This window comes from Mus musculus, chromosome 1 (genome assembly GCF_000001635.26).
Source record: "Mus musculus strain C57BL/6J chromosome 1, GRCm38.p6 C57BL/6J".
In the NCBI taxonomy this organism is placed as follows: domain Eukaryota; kingdom Metazoa; phylum Chordata; class Mammalia; order Rodentia; family Muridae; genus Mus; species Mus musculus.
This window is the reverse complement of record NC_000067.6, coordinates 53,467,937-53,491,453: the sequence shown is the minus strand read 5'-3', so window position 1 is coordinate 53,491,453 and position 23,517 is coordinate 53,467,937. Positions and strand designations below refer to the sequence as shown.

Below are 23,517 nucleotides of genomic sequence, written 5' to 3'. Positions count from 1 at the left end.
CCAAAACACCATCAGATCCTTCTACAAAAGGCTATACTCAACAAAAGTGGAAAACCTGGATGAAATGGACAAGTTTCTAGACAGATACCAGGTACCAAAGCTAAATCAAGATCAGGTTAATGATCTCAACAGTCCTATATCCCCTAAAGAAATAGAAGCAGTCATTAATAGTCTCCCAGCCAAAAAAAGCCCAGGACCAGACAAGTTTAGTGCAGAGTTCTATCAGACCTTCAAAGAAGACCTAATTCCAGTTCTTCACAAACTATTCCACAAAATAGAAATGGACGGTACTCTACCCAACTCATTCTATGAAGCCACCATTACTTTGATACCTAAACCACAAAAAGACCCAACAAAGATAGAGAACTTCAGACCAATTTCCCTTATGAATATCGATGCAAAAATCCTCAATAAAGTTCTTGCTAACCGAATCCAAGAACACATCAAAACAATCATCCATCCTGACCAAGTAGGTTTCATCCCAGGGATGCAGGGATGGTTCAATATACGGAAATCCATCAATGTAATCCAGTATATAAACAAACTCAAAGACAAAAACCACATGATCGTCTCGTTAGATGCTGAGAAAGCATTTGACAAAATCCAACATCCATTCATGATAAAAGTCTTGGAAAGATCAGCAATTCAAGGCCCATACCTAAACATGATAAAAGCAATCTACAGCAAACCAATAGCCAACATCAAAGTAAATGATAAGAAGCTGGAAGCAATCCCACTAAAATCAGGGACTAGACAAGGCTGTCCACTCTCGCCCTACCTATTCAACATTGTACTTGAAGTCCTAGCCAGAGCAATTAGACAACAAAAGGAGATCAAGGGGATACAAATTGGAAAGGAAGAAGTCAAAATATCACTTTTTGCAGATGATATGATAGTATATATAAGTGACCCTAAAAAATCCACCAGAGAACTCCTAAGCCTGATAAACAGCTTCAATAAAGTAGCTGGATATAAAATTAACTCAAACAAGTCAATGGCCTTTCTGTACACAAAGGATAAACAGGCTGAGAAAGAAATTAGGGAAACAACACCCTTCTCAATAGTTACAAATAATATAAAATACCTTGGCATGACTCTAACTAAGGAAGTGAAAGATCTGTATGATAAGAACTTCAAGTCTCTAAAGAAAGAAATTAAAGAAGATCTCAGAAGATGGAAAGATCTCCCATGCTCATGGATTGGCAGGATCAACATTGTAAAAATGGCCATCTTCCCAAAAGCAATCTACAGATTCAATGCAATCCCCATCAAAATTCCAACTCAATTCTTCAACGAATTAGAAAGGGCAATCGGCAGATTCATCTGGAATAACAAAAAACCGAGGACAGCAAAAACTCTTCTCAAGGATAAAAGAACCTCTGGTGGAATCACCATGCGGGACCTAAAACTGTACTACAGAGCAATTGTGATCAAAACTGCATGGTACTTTATAGTGACAGACAAGTAGACCAATGGAACAGAATTGATGACCCAGAGATGAATCCATACACCTATGGTCACTTGATCTTTGACAAGGGAGCTATAACCATCCAGTGGAAAAAAGACAGCATTTTCAACAAATGGTGCTGGCACAACTGGCGGTTATCATGTAGAAGAATGCGAATTGATCCATTTCTATCACCTTGTACTAAGGTCAAATCTAAGTGGATTAAGGAACTCCACATAAAACCAGAGACACTGAAACTTATAGAGGAGAAAGTAGGGAAAAGCCTCGAAGATATGGGTACAGGGGAAAAATTCCTGAATAGAACAGCAATGGCCTGTGCTGTAAGATCAAGAATTGATAAATGGGACCTCACAAAATTGCAAAGCTTCTGCAAAGCAAAAGACACCGTCAATAAGACAAAAAGGCCACCAACAGATTGGGAAAGGATCTTTACCTATCCCAAATCGGATAGGGGACTAATATCCAATATATATAAAGAACTCAAGAAGGTGGACTCCAGAAAATCAAATAACCCCATTAAAAAATGGGGCTCAGAGCTGAACAAAGAATTCTCACCTGAGGAATACCGAATGGCAGAGAAGCACCTGAAAAAATGTTCAACATCCTTAATCATCAGGAAAATGCAAATCAAAACAACCCTGAGATTCCACTTCACTCCAGTCAGAATGGCTAAGCTCAAAAACTCAGGTGACAGCAGATGTTGGCGAGGATGTGGAGAAAGGGGAACACTCCTCCATTGTTGGTGGGATTGCAAGCTTGTACAACTACTCTGGAAATCAGTCTGGCGGTTCCTCAGAAAATTGGACATAGTACTACCGGAAGATCCAGCAATACCTCTTCTGGGCATATATCCAGAAGATGCCCCCACCGGTAAGAAGGACACATGCTCCACTATGTTCATAGCAGCCTTATTTATAATAGCCAGAAGCTGGAAAGAACCCAGATGCCCCTCAACAGAGGAATGGATACAGAAAATGTGGTATATTTACACAATGGAATACTACTCAGCTATTTAAAAAATGAATTTATGAAATTCCTAGGAAATGGATGGACCTGGAGGGTATCATCCTGAGTGAAGTAACCCAATCACAAAGGAACTCGCACAATATGTACTCACTGATAAGTGGATATTAGCCCAGAAACTTAGGATACCGAAGATATAAGATACAACTTGCCAAACGCATGAAATTCATGAAGAACGAAGACCAAAGTGTGGACACTTTACCCTTTCATAGAAATGGGAACAAAACACCCATAGAAGGAGTTACAGAGACAAAATTTGGAGCTGTGACGAAAGGATGGACCATCTAGTGATTGCCATATGCAGGGATCCATCCCATAATTATCTTCCAAATGCTGACACCACTGCATACACTAGCAAGATTTTGCTGAAAGGACCCAGATATAGTTCTCTCTTGTGAGACTATGCCGGGGCCTAGCAAACACAGAAGTGGATGATCACAGTCAGCTATTGGATGGGTCACACGGCCCCTAATGGAGGAGCTAGAGAAATTACCCAAGGAGCTAAAGGGAACTGCAACCCTATAGGTGGAACAACAATATGAACTAACCAGTACCCGGGAGCTCTTGTCTTTAGCTGCATATGTATCAAAAGATGGCCTAGTCGGCCATCACTGCAAAGAGAGGCCCATTGGGCACGCAAAATTTATATGCCCCAGTACAGGGGAACGCCAGGGCCAAAAAGGTGCAGTGGGTGGGTAGGAGATTGGGGGGTGGGTATGGGGGACCTTTGGGATAGCATTGAAAATGTAAACGAGGAAAATACCTAATTAAAAAAAAAAAGAAAAAAAAGAAAATGGAAGCTGGGCTATTTCCATCTCTTCTCATTTCACAAGGAGAATTGGAAGAGCTCACACAACAGCCCTGGCAGAGCTATGATGAGCATTCTCAAAACCATTACTGAAAACACTCAAGACCAAAGCCATTGTCATAATTTATATAGGATTCCCATTCATGCAAAGTAACTGCTAAGTCTGATTCTGTAACCAAAATATATACCAATATTTCATAGCAGTCAACATTTATCAAGAGTTTGATATGTATAAGATACTTTTATTTTTTTAGGAAAAATTCAATTTTTTACTATGTGTTTATGATGTGTGTGCCTATGTATGTATTGTTGAGGTTTGGTCTTTTGTTTATATTATTATGCTAAATACTGACCCCCAAGTCTGATTGCCTCCAGGAATGAGAGAGTCTGCATATACCTAATTTACTTACCTAAGTGACATACCCAAGTGACATTATGTAAACTTGCCCCAAGTTATCCCTGATTGGTGAATAAAGATGCCTATAGCCAGTAGCTGGGCAGAAAAAAGATAGGCAGGATTCTTGGGTCCGATGTCTGAGGAGAACCACAAGGAGGGATAAGGTGGAAAGAGAAGGAAGCCACCATGGGGTAGATAAATCATGAAAACATGGCCATGAGGGCTGGCCAATTGGAGTTAAGGGCTGCCCAGATGAAACATAGCAAATTATAACTAGGAGTTATGGGTGGGGAAATAGATTCTAATAGCATAAAAGGTAGATAAATATCTGCCCAGCTTTAGTACTGACTAAGGCTTATAATAAATATAAAGATTGTGTGTCTTTCATCTGGGAACTGAATGGCCAAAGGTAGAGTATAACCCCCAGATTGAGATTAAATAATTTACACACATGTTTATGCCCATGCATGCATGCCACAGCACATGTATGGAAGTCACAACTTTTGTGCATTTGGTTCTTTCCTGTTACCTTGATATGCAGTCTAGGGATCAAACTCAGAGTTTCTTTGTGCAGAGGGCACCTTTATACACAGGGCCACCTTGCCAGTCCTTGTTCTTTTTTATATCTTTAATCATTCTTTAACAAAGTAAAAATGATATTAACATTCTTCAGAGGTTGGAATATTTCTTCCCCTTCCATTCCTGCACTTCCTCCAGGGACAGACATATTAACAGTGGCACTCCTGGCTTGCTGGCCATAGTCTTCTGAGACTACCAATCTTCTTGGGTTATTTTTAGGATGCCAAAGCAAAGAAAGGTTAAGCCATTTATTCACGGACAACCCAGTTTCTAGTCATTGTCTATGGCCTGAACACACTGCTTTTTCCTCTAAGATCTGCCCTGTAATCTGTATTTGAACACACACAGAATATTGAGTCAGTCTTTAACCTGTTACTGGCCATGACTACATGTCTTAGGGTTTCTATTCCTGCACAAACATCATGACCAAGAAGCAAGTTGGGGAGGAAAGGGTTTATTCAGCGTACACTTTCCACATTGCTGTTCATCACCAAAAGAAGTCAGGACTGGAACTCAAGCAGGTCAGAAAGCAGGAGCTGATGCAGAGGCCATGGAGGGATGTTCTTTACTGGCTTGCTTCCCCTGGCTTGCTCAGCCTGCTCTATTATAGAACCCAAGATTACCAGCCCAGAGATGGTCCCACCCACAAGGCGACCTCCCCCCTTGATCACTAGTTGAGAAAATGCCTGACAGCTGGATCTCATGGAAGCATTTCCTCACCTAAAGCTCCTTTCTCTGTGATAACTCCAGCTTGTGTCAAGTTGTCACAAAACCAGTCAGTACACTACATTTAATTTTAACAATATAACCACTAGGTGAGTATATAGTTGCTCACTGGAAACATTTGTCAACATTGTTATGTATTTGAAATTTTCAAGTTTTTGTAAAAGAATGTTGGAAAATATAAAGTCAACATATGCATATATTTATAATAAATGTATTTTTTATTTTGAGGAAAAAGGGTCACAAGTATTTTCTTTAGGGTTTTCCAGTGGTAGCATTGTTGTAGTCTGAGATCTGATCCACTTTCTTTTGGGCAATGTTGAAGGCAAAACAGATAAGGAAGCCTAGAAGTGGGACACCCTTTAAGGTGGGAAAACTGAATAACAAAGGTTTAGTTTTGGAAAGATCAAAATTATTACCCATTACAAACCTTGTACTTTTTCAAGCCTATCTGTAGGTAAACTGATATTTTACATCTTTTAATTTAAAAGCATTTAGTTAAATGTGGGGCTGTAGGTATAGGGGAAGAGGGGGGAGGGAGAGAGAGCCTGTTTCTGGCCTGAGTTCCTGTACTCTGGGCAGGCAGGTGGGGGAGGACTGCCAGGCTCTTTCCACTCGGCCCTGGGTAGGCATCTGGCTGTGTGACGCCACTGACCCCACTCGGCTGGGGGGTGGACATGGGGTAGCCCCCCTACCAGGTTCTCGGTCTCCAGCATCCCACCCTGGATACAGCAGAGGAGATGAGAGAGGGTAGAGGGAGAGAGGTTCCCATGCAGGTGAGAGTCTTTAGTCTGGTCCATGGCTGGAGCACAGGAAGGCCTTCTGACAGGAGATTAGGCACGGCTCTTTAGGAGAAAGCCTATCCCATCGTCCAAGCACAGTGGGCCTTGATAAACAGAGACAGTCTATGGTTTTAGAGCTTTATTGTAAAAAGGCAGGGGGAAAGAGAGAAGGTAGGAGAGAGAGAGAGAGAGAGAGAGAGAGAGAGAGAGAGAGAGAGAGAGAGAGTGTTAGAGAGTGAGGAGGGGCAAAGCAGTCCCTCTTATAGTGGACTTCTTATCTTGTTGTTGCTAGGTAACTGGGAAGAGTCTAGCCTAGAGGTCAGAAGCTTGGGACATTGTCTACATGACTGTTAGCCACACACTTTTCCTGTGGAGCTGTGGGGGCAGTAACTTCAACAGGAGCCAGGGGTACAGGAGACATGAGAGAATGCCTTCTGTCCCATGTAGGCGGGAATTACCACCACTGGAGTTCTACCTCAGCTCAACTGAAGACCAGACTTTCTGTGCATAGCCCATTGCCACACAGTTAAATAATAGTTACTAGTATTGGGAAAATGCTTAAGACAAATTCTTACTCCAAAATAATGTAAATGTCTGCATTATAAAATTGCACAGTTTGAATCCCTAAGTAAACTTTACTCAGCTTCTTTTATGAGTAAGGATGTTGTCTCTCTGGGTCTGGGCTATGTCCAATGTAATCTTTCCTAGGTCCATCATTTACCTGAAAATTTCTTAACTTCTCTTTTCTTTACATCTGAGTAGTATCCATTGTGAATATGTGCCACGTTTTCATTATCAATTTACCCACTAAAAGACATTTAGGTTGTTCCCCTTTCCTGACTGTTGTGAGTGGAGCAGCAGTGAACATGACTGAGTGGGTGAGCCGGAATACCAGGGAGTCTGCTGTGAAACTGTCTCTCCTAGGAATGGCTGCATGAACAAGGCTGGAACATTGGCAGTATCAATGGACATGCTAATGTGGAAGGGGTGATGAGGTTCCACTCTTAGACAAAGAAACACAGACAGAAAGGGGGGATTAGCCTCTCCCAGGAATGAGACCCCTTATTGGTTGTATAATGCAGGGTAGACAGCCTAGAAACTGTGTACACACCAACAAGAAATATGGACTCAGCAATGTGTACTGTGTATTCACATATCTTAAAAGATAGATAGATATATAGATATATATATAGATAGATAGATAGATAGATAGATAGATAGATAGATAGATAGAGAGATAAATAGAAAGAGAGAGTGTGCTATCAAGGTGAGAGGACATAGGAGAAGCTAAGAGAAGAAAATGAGGGTAGTGATACAGTTCCACTACTATTAAAGTACTTTTTTAAAAAGCAAAATGAATAAGTTGATTTTATTTAAAAAATAATGATGCTATCACTTAAAAATTAAATTGCAGTGACTCCATCTAAGTATCCTGTGGAACACTGATCTTACATAGGTTTGGGTGCCTTTCCCCAAGTCTGGCCACCTTGATAAACATCTGCCCCTTTCCTTTTTTATTGAATTGTTTAATGGTGTAAAATAAGCTTTGGGCTGATTGTCCAATGCAGAAAGGAGGCTTTTAGCTAGTGACTGGTGTCCCCTGTGAAGCTTAATTGCAAGTGTCTGGGAGGACAGTGATGCCATTTAACAACTTAAAAGATTGTGCGCTGTAAATAAGTGTAAATTGCTAAAAGTTTTAACCTTTAAAAGCAACCTTAAATGCACTAAGTTAAGTGAGGAGACACACTTATAAAATATTTAAAATATAGTGCAAACTCTGGAACCCGGGCCCTTGGCATGCTATGCAAATACTCTACTAACCTGCTTCATCCAGAGTCCTCCCCCATATTTGTTATATATTTTTAAATCTGTATTTGCAGTAGAGTGCTGGTTACTAGGTTAATCTCAGTCCCTTGTGTTGAAGGTCATTTCCTTAGAGTTGCCTCACTGTTAAATGTTAGCTGCTCTATAGGAGTCCTTAGAAGCTTATTGAAGTCACTTGTTTGTTAAAGTCATAATGTCACGAACTTGCTTTATCTCAGCGAGATGCACCGTGCTTCTTTTTTTAAAAGTGCTTCTTAGAATCTGTCTAGTTTGTAATTGAGAGAGTTTATCTCTTGAGTCGGGAAATCTGCAGTTTTCAGCCCATTTCACTTGTAGATATTGATAAAAGCTCACCTTTATTTTTGAGGTTGACTTGTGCAGCAAAAAGCTAGAACGCGCAGAGCAGCTGATCGGGGGCCTGGGAGGTGAGAAAACCCGATGGAGCAACTCCGCGCTGGAGCTTGGGCATCTGTACATCAACCTGACGGGAGATATCCTCATCTCCTCAGGGGTTGTCGCCTACCTGGGAGCCTTTACATCTAACTACAGACAGGTGAGGGATGCCTTTGGGGCTTTTCTTTGCTTCCCCCCATCATTGCAACATTAACCTCTGGTCTGTTTGTTGCTGCTGCTGCTGGTGGTGGTGGTGGGGAACTTGAGGGATTTTTTTTCCATCTGTGTTATTTTGATTTTGTGTTAATTTTTGGTTACTGCAAGGAAAAGCAGATTAGTTTTAAATTATTTGTAGTCAAAAATTTTAGACATCCTGTAAATTGCTTGGTAGCCAAATGATGCTGTGTGAAATATTGTTTTAAAATCTAATTTTAAACTGGCGGGCTTTAGATGAATTTTTAGTTCCTAAGTGTAAAGGAATCAGGGTGTGTGTGTGTGTGTGTGTGTTTGTGTGCCCACACAAAAGCATGCATGAGGGATCCATGCCTTAACTACTCTGCATGGATCTTAATAAGTCATTCCAAAACCACATCAGAGGCTGAAACTATAGTGGGTGGAGACAAGACAACCTTCACTGACCTTAATCAAGGGCTTCTTGGTTTCCCTTAACATACTTGCATATCGTGTCCACTGAGCCTCACTGAGGACTTTTCTGTAAGCAGAACTGAGTCCCCCATTTCCATTATGGTTTCTTTGACTATTGAATTTTTAAAAACAAACTTTTAAAAATCCTCATATAGATGGAGCTTCTATTTTAGCCTTTTCACTTTGGAGGCCTCTGTTTACCTTGTTAAGGTCATAGAGGTGCAATGACTTTCCAATTTTCAGCTTTGGCTGTTCTTTTGAGTCTTGTTCAGTAGGGGCATTAACATCATATATCTAGCTCAGGTGGTTAACATTTAACTTGGTTAGTGATGGGTTAGTTCAATTGACAGCTTTAAACAAGGAAACTTACAAAGCTTGAGACAATTTCCCAGGCAGAGCCATCAAGCCAGTCAGAAAGAGAGAGAGTAGGAACAAGAAACATGTTCACTTGACTCTGTCCTCCAATAGGGACTTGGAACAATGGAAATACTAGCAGGCACTCACTCCCATCGCTGTTAGATTAAATCATACCCCTGGGCATCCCAGTGACCCCCATTGGGTACTTACCTGCTGCTTGGGCAGCTAGAAGTGCCAAACCACACCACACCACACCACACCACACCACACCACACCACACCACACCACACCACACCATACCACACCATACCATACCATACCATACCATACCATACCATACCATACCATACCATACCACATCACACCACACCTGATGCTTGGTTATTTTTTGTTACTGAAAGAGCCTCAAATATATCTTAGAGAAACACCAGGAAATGCTCGGAGGAAGATGGGAATATGGGGCCGGGGCGGGGGGGGGGGTATGGGGGGGAAGACAGAAAAAAAATTCAGGATAGGGCACTGCCAAATTGTGAGCAATTTCAGTATCCCAAAAAAGTGATAGTAATATAACTTGGAGGATAAAATATGAAAAGATGAATTTATGACATGAACTAACATAAATGAGTATATGAGGCATTTCCCTCATCACCAGGTGTCTTCCACAAAAGGCTGAAATGTTAACTACAAATGGACAGGATCAAGGAGCAAAATTTATCTCACAACTGCTGTCTTCAGTGTTCTCAATTATGGGTAAAGCATCCATATTTTCCTGTGCAGTTTGCTGAGCCCTGAGCCCAGTCATTTCCCTTTTAGGCTGAAACAACCCTGTAGGAAAATGGCCCTCGAATTATTCAGGTTTCCAAGAGAAACCTCTTGTTATTTCCATATGAATTACTCAGATGTGCAATCCCCAGGAATTACCTGAAATCTAGCTCATGCCATCCCACTTATTGTATTATAAACTTTTGCTCCAACTGTTGCAGCTCCTCCCAGTGAAAACCCTGTCATAACACTCACAGCGTTAAGAGAACTCTGCTTCTCACTCACCCAAGTATATTTGTGTAATAGTCTGAGATCCAAATGACCAATAATCACACATAATTATAACCCTATAATTATGAAACAAAAGCCTGGCTTTAATGAAGTGATTGAAAATTAGCATCGTTGATAGATGAATAATTTGAAATTATGTACTACTGATGGGATGCAATGAGAAAAACAGTGTCACCTGTAATTTTACCGCTAATAGAGATATTGGACATTACAAATAATATTAACAACATTTAAGTTCATGAAGTGGCCACTCACCCAAATCTGCCCTGACCTTTTTGCATAAAAGTATAATATTGATACAACCTACTCAGCAGGAACCTGAGGGAAAAGGTAGTGACAACCAAACCCTTCTCAGCACCATCTACACATAACACATGCACGTGCACGTGTGCACACATACACACACACACACACACGCACACGCACACGCACACGCACACACACACACACACACACACACACACACACACACACACACGCACGCACGCACGCGCGCGCATGCGCGCAGGACATCCTCATTAGCCCAGAACAGGTACAAGCATCATGCCCTTTGCTTATGGACACCCTCTCTTTGCCTGTCTCTATTTCCCTCACAGCCATGTCTTTGACTATTTCTGAAGATTTAGGTGTATAACCTGAACTTGAATGTTAGTATAAACTTTAGTATTGAGTAAACCATTTAGTATGGTTTTTGGCCACCATAACAGAGCATGCCTCTGGTAGATAGGACAGAATTCAAAATGTGTCCTGACCCTTGTTATAACTCAATATACTTTAGGTGATCCTTCCTATAGAGCACATGGGAGCCAGAAATAAATGTTATCTGTATCCTCTACCTATTCCACAGATTTAGTTTTATATTATAAATCATATAGTATTTTTCTGTATATTTATAATTTAAATATACATGCATGGAAAATATGATGGTTTTAACTGTGAACTTGACACAATCTATAATCACTTACAAAGGGCATCTCAATTAGGGGTTGTCTATATCAAGGTGGCCCATGAGGATGCTTATGAGGGATTTTCTTAACTGGATTAGTTGAGGTGGGATGATCCACCTGGAATTCGGGGAGCACCATTACCTACCATAGGTTCTGCAGGAGAGTGAGGCGAGCAATAGATACAGGCATACATCCATTCTCACTCTGCTCTTGCTTGTGACTGTGAACAGTTGCTTTAAGTTCCTTCCATCTTGAATTGAATTGGGAGCAAAATTTATCCATTTTCCCCCAACTTAATATTTGCTTGGTGAGTTTATCATAGCAACAGAAATGAAACTAAGACAGAGAATGTCAACTACTCTGTAAGTTTAAACTTTAGAAAAATACACAGTAATTGTTCTTCTCAGATATAAAATTCTAACTTTGTCGTGTGGTCCATCTGGGCTTTGTCTCATTGCTTATTACAGTACATAGCTTACTTTCTTTGTTATAATTTTATTTGAAAAAGGTTTGGTACACAAATCATGTTCGAGGCGAAGCTTCAATAGCAGTTGGTTTTCTCAGTAAATAAATGCTAGGTAGTATCCCTTTGGCTACTGTCCAACAACTCATGTCTATTTTTCTGTGAATATTTTGAAGAATCAAACCAAGCAGTGGTCACAGTCATGTAAAGAAAGAGACATCCCCTGCTCCGATGACTACTCTCTTATGGGTACACTGGGAGAAGCCGTGACGATTCGAGCTTGGAATATCGCTGGGTTACCCTCTGACTCTTTCTCCATTGATAATGGGATCATTATAATGTAAGGAAAAATCTTTTCTCACAAATGATCTTTATTATCTAATTTGTAGATACATTTATTTGCAAACATTTTAAAAAATGGTTTTAGCTAGTAAGTCTTTATTGAAATGTTTGCTAATTAGCTATATTAATTAAGCATGGATAATTTTTCTGTTAATATTATAATAGTCAATGGTCAGAAGCTATGATAAACAAACAGAAATAGCTAAAATGAGTTTTCATAGGTCTTTTAGATTATAAGAGGAAAACTCTTTTGTGAGTAAAGAACAAAATTTTTATTTCCATAAAACAGAAATCCTGCTATAAAGTGTTAATAGATACACAGTGGTGAGTCTTTGATGGTAATTGTCCTCATTGTTCACAAGTCTGTCCGTGTCCCTGTTTTGATACAAGTATGAGCTGACCATAAACCACCCATCACAGAATCTCCTGGCTGATGAAAAGACAAAGAGAAGCAGCCAGGAGGACATAGGCCTGTTCAACCACACCCTCTTCTCCAGGTCACACAAGTCAACCTGTCTAACTGTGAGAACAAGTATCGCTTTCCGAGTTCACAGTCTTGTTTCTGACCTGGCCAAAGCATTTTAGAATTTAAGAGTGTTAGGAACAGCACAGTGTTTCTTAGCATCAGTAAGAAATACTCAGTTCTGCCATCAGTCAGAAACATTCTGGTCTGTGTTGCAGAGCCATTGAATTTGATTCATTTGTTTCCTGCAAACAACAACAAAAACCCACCTGAAATCGTATTAGTCCAAGTAAAAGTGGTTGGAATCTGAATATAAAGTCTTGAGACAGAAATAACCAATAGCATGGCAAGTGTGCAATGTTTATGAAAATAGTCATCTAAAGTAAAGCTTTGGTATTCCCTCCTCACTGCTCAACAGGTTATCCTGATAGAAGTGCCCTGTGGCTATTGCATCCCTCTCAGAAAACACTTCCCTCTTCAAACATGTGTGTTTCTAGTTGATTGCCTCCTGGAGAATGATAGCCATGCCTTCTTTCTTTTATTTTGTAATTTATGTCCTTTGTTCTACCTACCAAAAGGTGTCTGCAACCATTATATCCATTAGAGACTAAACTATATCGTATTTCTTACCCACTTGGGTCTTGTTATACTGCAATTCATATTTCATGTTCAACTGTTGGTTAATATATCTTACTTTTAAGACTCTAAGATTTTAATGACCATTACTCAAGACAACACACACCCATATTTCTAATACCCTCCCCTCTGCTTCTGCACCCTTCTCCTTGAGCAATGGAGGTTTATTAGTACCTAATAGTCCTACATCTTTATTATTAATTTATAGAAAAATTGAAGAATTTGTAAATCTTATGGTAACAACTTGACTGAGAAGAAAGCTCTAACATCACTTATTCTGTATTTTTTGGTCAGTGTACTTGGCAACCTTCCAGGGAGAAGTTTCAGGACAAAGGTTTAAAGGCATCGTTTGAAATCACTGGACAAGCATCTTGTTTAGTTGCACGATGCCTCCTTCTGTTTCCCAAAGATGCTTGCTTAGTAATCATAATCCCTAACACTAAGGACCTAACCTAACACGTTGAGTACTTAATACATATTACTTTAGTCAAGTGCCAGCAAACGGTTTCGCAAGTGTCGGTTAACTGTTTCACAAGGGACTACCAAAGAAAGAGAGATACTTGAGGATGTAATGAAGCCTTGGAGGAGCAGGGAGGTCAGCCTCAGTGGACTGAAGCCCAAACTGCCTAGCAGAAGAATTTTTCTTAATTATTACACAAAAGGTATTTTTAGCAAGTCAATTTTTAAATACCATAATCTTTGATCTAATATAGGTGTTGTTTGAAGGAACACATTGCCCAAGCATTTCCCAGCCGTTACAAGACTACCTGGTTTACCAGGAATGTTTTGTGACTAAAGGCATTTATAGGTTCTGAAGCTCCTATAGGAAAGTCAACTCTATAAATCTCAGATAACAATCACTGATTATTTACAAAAGATCACTTCAAAGCTAGGTGCATGATCACTCCAGAGTTTATGCCAGGTACAATGGCTCTCCTAAATTTTCCACTACAGCTGAGTAAGGCATGATTATTTTGGAAAGCTGTAAGAATCTATAAAATTTGGACAAGTTAGAATATAATTAAATATGGGGGCTATTAATACCTAAAAGTCCTTGGCTTCAGAAGTCAGTGATAGTGGTGAGCATAACTGGATTATAGCTTTCCCACATTCTGTTCTATTAGTTTCATTGTATCTGGTTTTATGTGGAGGTCTTTGATCTACTTGGACTTGAGCTTTGTACAAGGAAATAAGAATGGGTCAATTTGCATTCTTCTACATGCTGACCCAGTTGAACTAGCACCATTTGTTGAAAAAGCTGTCTTTTTTCCACTGGATAGTTTTGGCTCTTAAGTCAAAGATCAAGTGATCATAGGTGTGTGAGTTTAATTCTGAGTCTTCAATTCTATTCCATTGATCTACCTGTCTGTCCCTGTACCAATACTATGCAGTTTTTAATCACTATTGCTCTGTAATTTACCTTGAAGTCAGGAGTGGTGATTCCCCCAGAGGTTCTTTTATTGTTGATAATGTTTTTTGATATCCTGAGCTTTTTGTTATTGCAGATATATTTTAGAATTGCTCTTTCTATATCTAACATAGATAACTTCACTTTTTGAGAGGCAGGCTTTGATTTTCTGTAGGAGAAAATCAAACTTCCACTAAGGCCTCAGGGAAAGCCCCAGATTTGCTTAACCTCAACAGTTAAATATTCTAATTCGGTGTCCTCTGCCATGACCAACAGACATTATCATGATTAGAAATCTGCATTTTTTAAAAAAATCCATGGGCATTAAATACAAATTTGCTTTATACATCAACTAAAGAGCAAACTATCAAATCAGAAACAATAAGTGCTAACAAAATCATTTTCCACTTGCTAACAGTTAATTTTAAACATCTATAAATTCAAGAGTGTTTGAGGGTCAGTGGGATAGCTTAGCAGGTAGTGGTGCCTGTTGCTAAGGGTGCCGACTAGAATCTGATCCCAAGGACCCACAATGCTGAATGACAAAATGGACTCCCACAGATTGCCCTCTGACCTTCACACCAACACATACAGATATACAAATGAATAAATAAATAAGCCAACATTTAAAATAGTAACAAAAGGACATTTAATAGAGGAAGTAAGGAAGGAAGACTGAAGAGATACACATTTTATTCTTATTTTTGTCAAAAATAATGTAAAATGATGGTGGCAATGTAAGCGAGTAAACAGAATGCTTGTTCACTTTTCTTTCAATGTTTTCATTCTTATCATGAAATTATTTCCACTAAAATATACTGTACAACACCTTCCACAATAAATTCTTCCACGAGTTATTCTAAATACAAGCATTTACTTTTCCATCTACCTGCATTTTATTCATCTAATATTTTGTGGACCCCCTCCCACCAAAAAAGTTGAATTTATGTTATTCTGATCTTCAATGAAGAAGTTGCCATATGAGGAACATTATTTGATAGGACAAAAGTTGGCTATAGCTGTTAACTAGGCATAGAACACTATTCATTTATTTGTAATTACACAGGCTCATTCATATGCTTACAGAAAGAGGGAGAGAGAGAGTTACCCCAGCACAGCTTTTCTAAAACGACATCGCTTCCCCATCAATTTCACTGCTGTATTGTTATTGAAAATGTACTGTCCTTATACATATGAGTCTGCTGTGGGATTCTTTATTCTATACCTTGAGCTAACTGCCTACCATGATGCAAGTATTGTATCAGCTTGGTTCTGGAAACTTTGTGTAGTCTTGAGTTAGGTAATATGTCTTTATCACTTTTACTTCCTCAGATGAAGTGATGAGATGAGAGCCATACTCAAGCTGTGTAAACAAAGGGCTTGGGTTGGGCCCAGATCATTTCTTTCTCTGTTCTAACTATCCCTATGTCTAGGCTTGGAAGCTTCTAGACTTCTTACAATCTAATCTTCCAAGCTGACTGATTTAGTTCACTTGCTCTCTGCTTCTGACTCAATTGCTCTGCCTGGTCTCATATGCCCCATTTGGCAATCTGTTCTAATCTTCTGGCTCCTTCTCATTCTCTGGTTTGTTCTATCTTCACCTGTGTCTAGCTTGTTCTCTCCACAACCTGTCTCTGTAAAAATCTGCTATACATACACATAACCCATCACCCCCTGCCCCCCATCAAGGCTCTTAAGTAGTCTCTCTTCCTCTGCTGTTCTCATTTGAGTTGGGCATATCCTACCTCTGACTCATTCTGTCCAATCTTTTTTTGATGTGTCACTTTGTCTTCCCCTCCATTAGATATCACTTTCAAAGATGGCCAATTCCTTGTACAAATTAGCCATACCTACATTGTTTGAGAATAAAGGTGTATATTAAGGGCATGTCTATATTCCAGGTGGATCATACTGTAATCCAGGGCATATCATTTCAGCTACATCTTATTTTTGGAAGTGATTCCATCCCTGAGCAGCCATGCTGCTGTATAAAAATTCCTCTACATGTCTTCTATTTTTTTGTCTTCTCTTAAAAAAAAAAAAAACAAACATCATTTTGTTTAGTTGTTACCTCAATATAAATTTTAGAATAAAATATAAATATCTTAAAGATATCTTCTTGAAATTTTTATTTTGATTACTAGAGAAAGTACCCAAAGAGCTGAAGGGGTCTGAAGCCTCATAGGATCATCAATATGAAGTAACCAGTACCCCCAGAGCTCCTTGGAACTAAACCACTAATCAAAGAAAACACATATTGGAACTTGTGGTTCTAGCTGAATATGTAGATGAGGATGGCCTAGTCTGTCATCAATGGAAGGAGAGGCCCTTGGTCCTGTAAAGGTTCTATGCCCCAGTATAGAGGAATGCCAGGACTGGGAATGGGAGTGGGTGGGTGAGTTGGGGAGCAGGGGGAGGGGTAGAGGATAGGGAATTTTCAGAGGGGAAACTAGGAAAGGGGATAACATTTGAAAGGTAAATAAAGAAAATATCTAATTTAAAAAGAAGAAAAAAAAAAGAAATCATAGAACTGTCATCATAGCATATCACCATTCTGTGAATGTATCGTAAATGTAATGAGGATGAATTGCTAGAGAGATTCCAAGAGAAAAGAGATCTCGAAAGGCTTTGTGGTCTACATAGCTTTTGAGCTGACCTTGAATCATGAGTAGAATTTAGACATGAAAAGATTGGGAAGAAGTACATTTTGGACAAAGAAACAGCATGAATCTGGTTATCATGACTAAAATAACTGGAGAGGGGACAGCAGAGCAACGGCGAAGTTGCTCAGCTTCTCTGGAGAAGTCTAAATGCCATTTAACATACATTTCTCCAAATGTAAAAATATTTCTGAAATGTGACAAGCTAAAAATCTTTGCATATTTATAATTTTATTTCTTTACAATTTACTTTCATATGCTTTCATTTTCTGAAGCATACAGTTCTCTTCTTATTACTTGTATCTAAGATACCATACTATTCTTTGGTCTGATTACTTTCAATTTTGGGAGATAAATTATCCAATGACATTCTAGATTCATATTAATTATTATAGGAGTCAATTTAATACCGTCCTGTTCCATTCCTATTTTCTTCCCCCCAATCCTCTTCCATTTTCCCCTACTGCCCTTCCCATTCTGCATGAATTTTCTGTGCTTCCTCTTAAAAGACATTGGCCACAGTTCTGGCCAGTGTTTATTAAAACACTAAGTGCTGATTACATTTCACACAAGGCAGGAAGCTACATGACTACATCTCTCAAGAATGTGTCAGATGCTGGATAACTTCTGATTCCCCGTTTCTACACATAAGCTGAGTCCTGATGACTGTTGCTCTTGCTTTTGGCATTTTTCAGTGGGAATAAATCGGTAGGTAGAGTTTTTCCATGAGTTCATTTCTGCACTTAGGAAGCTCACAATCACAAGGCGAGTATACAATGAGCTACATAGATGACATTAAATGTCTAAGTGTTTGAAACAAAGATGGGTTCACGGTTATAACACTACAGTGTTCACAACTACTTCGGAAGTTTGATGATAGAAAACTATGCTGTTCATTTTTCTTAAATCATTATAACTCTACTAAAGGGGGGGAAAGAAAGGGATGAAGGATAAGATGGGAGGAGAGAGAGGAAGATCAAGGGGGAGAGAGAGGGAGATAGAAAGAGAGGGTGTGGATGGAGAGGGAGATGACAGGGGAGAGGGATATGGGAGGAGGGAGACTTGAGGGGGAAGAGGGAGATGTGACAGGGAGAGAGAGAGAGAGATTAGGAATGAATCAATTTTTTCCTCTTGAACAAACAGAAACACACAGAAGCTAAGGAAATGAACTAAGCTGCTCAGGTCACAGGATTAATTGATAACAAAGCCTAGGTAGAAAGTAGAGTCTCATTGGAGCATATTTTACAAGAACTGAATATATTATATTGCATGTAATTTAAAATTTAGAGACTGTAATATTCCAAAAAGAGTTAAAGGATTCATTTCAACTTTGTAAAATGGCCTTGGCAGTTTTTCTATCAGTTTGCTCAGACTAAATGTGCCTGTGTCAAGAAAATCATTTTCCATCCTGTGGAGGTGTAAAACATTACTAACAAAGGCCAAACTTAGAGTCATCTGAGACCGACTAGTGCAGTCAAGTGAGACTAAATATGGTCCAACCAGAATTATCTATCTCCTCTGTTTCAGGAATGCAAGAAGGTGGCCTCTGATGATAGACCCTCAAGGTCAGGCTAATAAGTGGATCAAGAACATGGAGAAAACCAATAGCCTTCAGCTCATCAAACTAAGTGACCCTTCCTATGTCAGGACTCTGGAAAACTGTATCCAGTTTGGAACTCCTGGTATGTAAGATGAGTAACAAGTGCAGGTGTGGAAATGCCCAGACAGAGCACAATAAGCACACATGTTGTAACTCTGTTTTGAAAGCATCTGTGTCAGGCTTGCTGTTTTGTTTTTTAGGGTTTTTTTGTGGCTTTTTCAAGACAGGCTTTCTCTGTGTAGCTCTGACTGTCCTAGAACTCTTGTCCTAGAACTGTAGAGCAGGCTGGCCTTGAACTCAAAGATCTACCCTCTTCTGCCTCCTGAGTGTTGGGGTTAAAGGTGTGCCCCGCCTCCATCTGGTTTATTAAGTGATGACCTGGCTGAACTCTCATTAGTTATTAATAATCAAATGAGGACCTCCCAGACAGTAAACCTCTAGAAGACAGGGAGTTACAAAGTACAGTTGTGGGGCTGCCTCTAAGTTGGCTGTTTTAATTTGTATCTACCTGCTTTTCTTCAGTTTTCATTATTAATCTTCTACAGTTAAAAAGCCTACTCAATATTGCTATGCCAAGCATAGTTGAATACAACAGTTAGTTTCATTTTCTGTTTCTTCTTGAATTATGCTACAAAAGCACCAGGGAAATTGAACAGGTTCTGTGTGTCTATCTATCATCTGGCATTTGCAATGGAGAGATTAGAAAAATGACAAGAATTGTCTTAAATCAAGGTCTTGTGCAGGTAGCACACTTGCCAAAACAAAATGCATCGTGTTTGTAGTCTGCACTAATTGGGTCCTATTTTAAATCTGTGTGGCTTATCAAACTTAGCCAAATAAAGACAAGCACTTATGAAACTATAGCATATGTGGCTCCAGAAGAAGTTCCTCAGTTCTCCAAAGGACATAACAAGCATGCTGGCAGTCCCATACCATCTATGTTTATTTGTTAGTAATAAGCTTGCTTTCAAGTTTTAATAATTTTAGGATTTTAGTGTAAGCATGAAATGAAAAAAATCTCTAAATTTATTTTTAAGACTTTGTCCACAGACATGCAAACACACACGTGGTATTTCTTTCTATACTATTTTTTAATTTTAAACTATTTTAAATTCACATTAAATTGACACATAAATGCACACATTTATGGTATGCCATGCAGTGTTCATATACATACATTCTGTCAAATCTTGTAAACATATTTATATCCTCAAACATCATTTTATATGGTAAAAAATTCAAAGTCCTAATTTTTTACAACAGTGTGCAGTACATTATTTATAGTTACTTCAGTATGACATAGAACAACTTGTATCGTGGTGATGTAGGAGCTACACAAAAAGGGAGCCATAATCTCTACTCTTCAAATATATTGCTTGTGTGGTTTCAGAATCATTCATGTATTAACATAATAAAGACAGAAAGTGAGAATCTCTCACAGGAGGACCAGTGAACTGATTGTCTCTTACATAAGGACCAGAGTGGTATTCCTGGTTGGCCCCTTAGTTCTGGATCCAGAGTCTCTGCCTTTGCCATTCAGTGTTTAGTTCAGTGACTCAGTTTCCTCACCTACACATTAGCTGTGTAATGTGAGGGAGAAATTACTTATTATTTATTGTATAATTAGTGTCAGATGGCTGCTCAGTCCATAGGGTTTTGTAAGTGGTATAGCTTGTGTTGGCTTTTTCAATTACTGAGGATCTTTCAGAATGTGATAAGTGGCTCACTTATAATATCTTAAAACATAATGAAAAAGCCATAGATGATGCTCTGTGTGAATTCAGAAATACCAGAGAGAATTTCTAGACAGAATTGTCACTTTAAGTTCTTTTCAAGCAATTGAAATTATTTAATTTAAATATTAAAATACCGGTCAGAATTCTCAAGTCTTCTGCCTCTGGATAATGTAATGTTTTTCTTTCTTTCTTTCTTTCTTTCTTTCTTTCTTTCTTTCTTTCTTTCTTTCTTTCTTTCTTTCTTTCTTTCTTTCTTTCCCTCCCTCCCTCCCTCCCTCCCTCCCTCCCTCTCTCTCTCTCTCTCTCTCTCTCTCTTCTCTCTCTCTTTCTTTTTTCTTTTTTTTTCACCATGTATTCTAACATTGAACATCAGAAAGGAGTGAAATTTTTAAATTCTCATAGAAAGGTGTCAAGCTCTAACCTATATATTTAACCATCAAGTAAAAGTTTGAAAACATACATGGTTAAAGCTGCTTCTGCTTGAGAAGTTATCTTTAGATACTGGCCTATTCATGGTATTTAAAAAGTATTCAATACTTTAAATCCCTTATTCTTCACATGTAGCCTGGGTGGAGAGGCAGAGGGTTTTGTCAACCTCATCCACCTGCCTCTGCTTCAACGAGAGCCATGTCTCCCTCTTCTTTCGCCATACTGAGTTTTAAAATAAGACCCACTTTAAGAAAAAAAGTTTAAAGAGTCTGTTATTTAAAAAGTTTGACAACTGATGATGTTGAAAGTCTAGGTGTACCTGCATTTACTGTATCAATCAATAAAGTATATATAGTATGATAATTAAACACTGCTGAGAAGAAGTTAATCTACACAGATCATTGACACTCTCCATTGAAATGGGGAGAGATAGCATCTTATCTAGACCTTCCTGAGTTTTCCTGTCTTGACTGTTGGCATCCCCCTCCCTTGCTTTGTATCAAGCATTTTACAGATAGGTCTATCAGCAGTGAAGTGAGTGTCCTCCTGCAGCTCTGTCTCACAGTTTTTCAGGAAAGTAGTTTGTAATGTGACTTAAAGTGTCTCAAAAAATTGACTGTGCATTCACTTCTAGGACCAGCATGAACAGAATCAGGAACAGACTTTTAGGAAAAACAATATTCACAGTATCAATAATGGTGGGAAAAGAATAACTTAGACAGTGGAAAATTAGCATAGTTATTCATTATGGTATATTCATTTTTTAACTATAAAGATAACTGAGAAGAAAGTGAAAATGAGTTCTTAAAAGTTATCTTCTGTTTCTGTTGGCCAAGATCCCAGCAGTGGAGGAATGGGTAGGGAGGTAGTTGTAGAAATTCATTCAGCCATGCATGAGTAACCAGGGAAGGGAAGAATATGTCTACAGGTGTAGTGCAAACATCTACCAGTCCCTCAGTCCTGAGGCCACTCTTTCCAGCTGAGATTATCCTCATTCCTTCAAGGGACACTTACCAGGTACGTGAATTCAGAATTGCCTGTGTCAGAGATTTAAGCCCCATTGTGTAACACTTTAACTTAGCACTAGGAGTTTAACACTGTTAGGGATCATTTGTCTCTGGCCCTTTCGAGAATGGCATCGAAAGAAAATATTCTGAAATGCTAAGTTTTGCTTAGAGTGATAGTTATGTCTTAGAATAGAAAAATATCCAAATATAATACTATCAAAAACACACCACTGTTTAAAAGATAACAGTAATATGTTTGTTAATTTTAATAATGTAAGATAATTGTGTTATGATGTCATGCAAAATAATTAGGACAGAAATTGATATTTGTTTCATCTTAAGCATGTATAGAGAAATTGATAGAAAATTTCATCTGAGAATTATTCATTAGTTACCTATATGTTATATGAAGTTTTGTATCATTTTCAATCAATTTACATATGTCAACCTAAACTATTTAATAGAGGAGAGAAAGATAAGGAAAATCTGATTAGAGGTAGTTGCCCAATTTCTTTTTTATAATTCCCCGTGTTTTCAGATGTTCTATAACATATATGAGTTATTTTTGTAATAAAAAATTCAGTGAACACTGAAATAGTTCCAAAAAATGCATTTTCTCAGCCATCATGCCTAGATACAGTGAGTCCCAGGTGGAGACGATCAAGCCAGGCTGGTTGGCTAACAGGTGTAGAAGTAGAAGCAAGTGGAGAGGCCATGTAGACCTACTCATGATCCTTCCCACAGCAGGCAGTGTTTTTATGACATCATTTCTCTGTACTCATTGAAGATGCAAGTAGGTAGCTACTGGAACAGAAACAATCTGGAGAGTTGAAAGAACTGGAGCACTGGATGTTTTAGTTAATATTTTAAGTATGATGGAATATTTTTTTCTGCCTTTAGTGTTGCTAGAAAATGTGGGAGAAGAACTGGACCCAATTCTAGAGCCTCTTTTGTTGAAGCAGACCTTCAAGCAGGGTGGGAGCACATGCATTCGGCTTGGAGACTCCACAATTGAGTATTCTCCTGACTTTCGCTTCTACATCACGACCAAGCTGAGGAACCCGCACTATCTCCCAGAGACGTCAGTGAAGGCCAGTACCTAAGTTTCCTTATCACAGCTCCTGATCTCTGATCATATTTTCCTACTCAGACATAAGAGGACCAGGTCTTCCTAGACAGCTGAAATTTGACCTCTCTACTTCCTGAAATTATGTGCTGTGAAGAATGGCCAGCAGAATCTAATCTGCATGATCATCCTTGGATGATTTCACAGGTGTCATGTGCCAACATTCTTGCTTTGTAGTAGATAATATGCTCCTTGTTGGAGTGGACACTTAGGAACAGGACTCCATCCTTTCTCAGAGGAAGGCTGCTGCTGCTTTCTGATTTTGCAGAATTATTTAAAAGAATGATCAGTTTTGTTTTCATTTTTTTAATACCGCAAATTCCTTTAAAGGATAAAGTCAACATGTTATGCAAAGATTAAAATGACCGTAACATTGATCTAAGGCTGGGCACCTGGAGTTAGGGGCTTTACCATAGTCTATTTTAATTCCCTTATTCGCTTCCCTGGTTGTCACTCAATGTTTGAGACTGAGTGTATCATTTATTTACCATTATCATTCTGATCTGTTAAACTACATATAGGAAAAAACAAAAGATCTGTCCAGTGTGCTTAGATCTTTTTTATTGAGAACACTTAACACGAGCACTCCCCCTGAATGGCAGATGGCAGATGATGTTGGGACAATCATTCCATCCATGATAGGTGAGC

At 38.9% G+C, this 23,517-nt stretch overlaps 1 protein-coding gene across 3 annotated transcripts in view; it reads left to right on the top strand.

Annotated features, from left to right (window-relative positions):
• Positions 1-23,517, top strand: part of Dnah7a (dynein, axonemal, heavy chain 7A) — a 310,307-nt gene that overhangs the window by 215,848 nt on the left and 70,942 nt on the right. For 2 of the 3 annotated variants that reach the window (XM_006496179.4, NM_001252070.1), the window contains 4 exons: positions 7,972-8,157; positions 11,639-11,802; positions 18,499-18,653; positions 22,644-22,834. In XM_006496179.4, the coding sequence (XP_006496242.1) occupies positions 7,972-8,157; positions 11,639-11,802; positions 18,499-18,653; positions 22,644-22,834 (696 nt within the window). Of the gene's footprint in view, positions 1-7,971; positions 8,158-9,651; positions 9,706-11,638; positions 11,803-18,498; positions 18,654-22,643; positions 22,835-23,517 lie in introns of those variants that run through there. The other variant, XM_017321900.2, reaches the window with a different exon arrangement.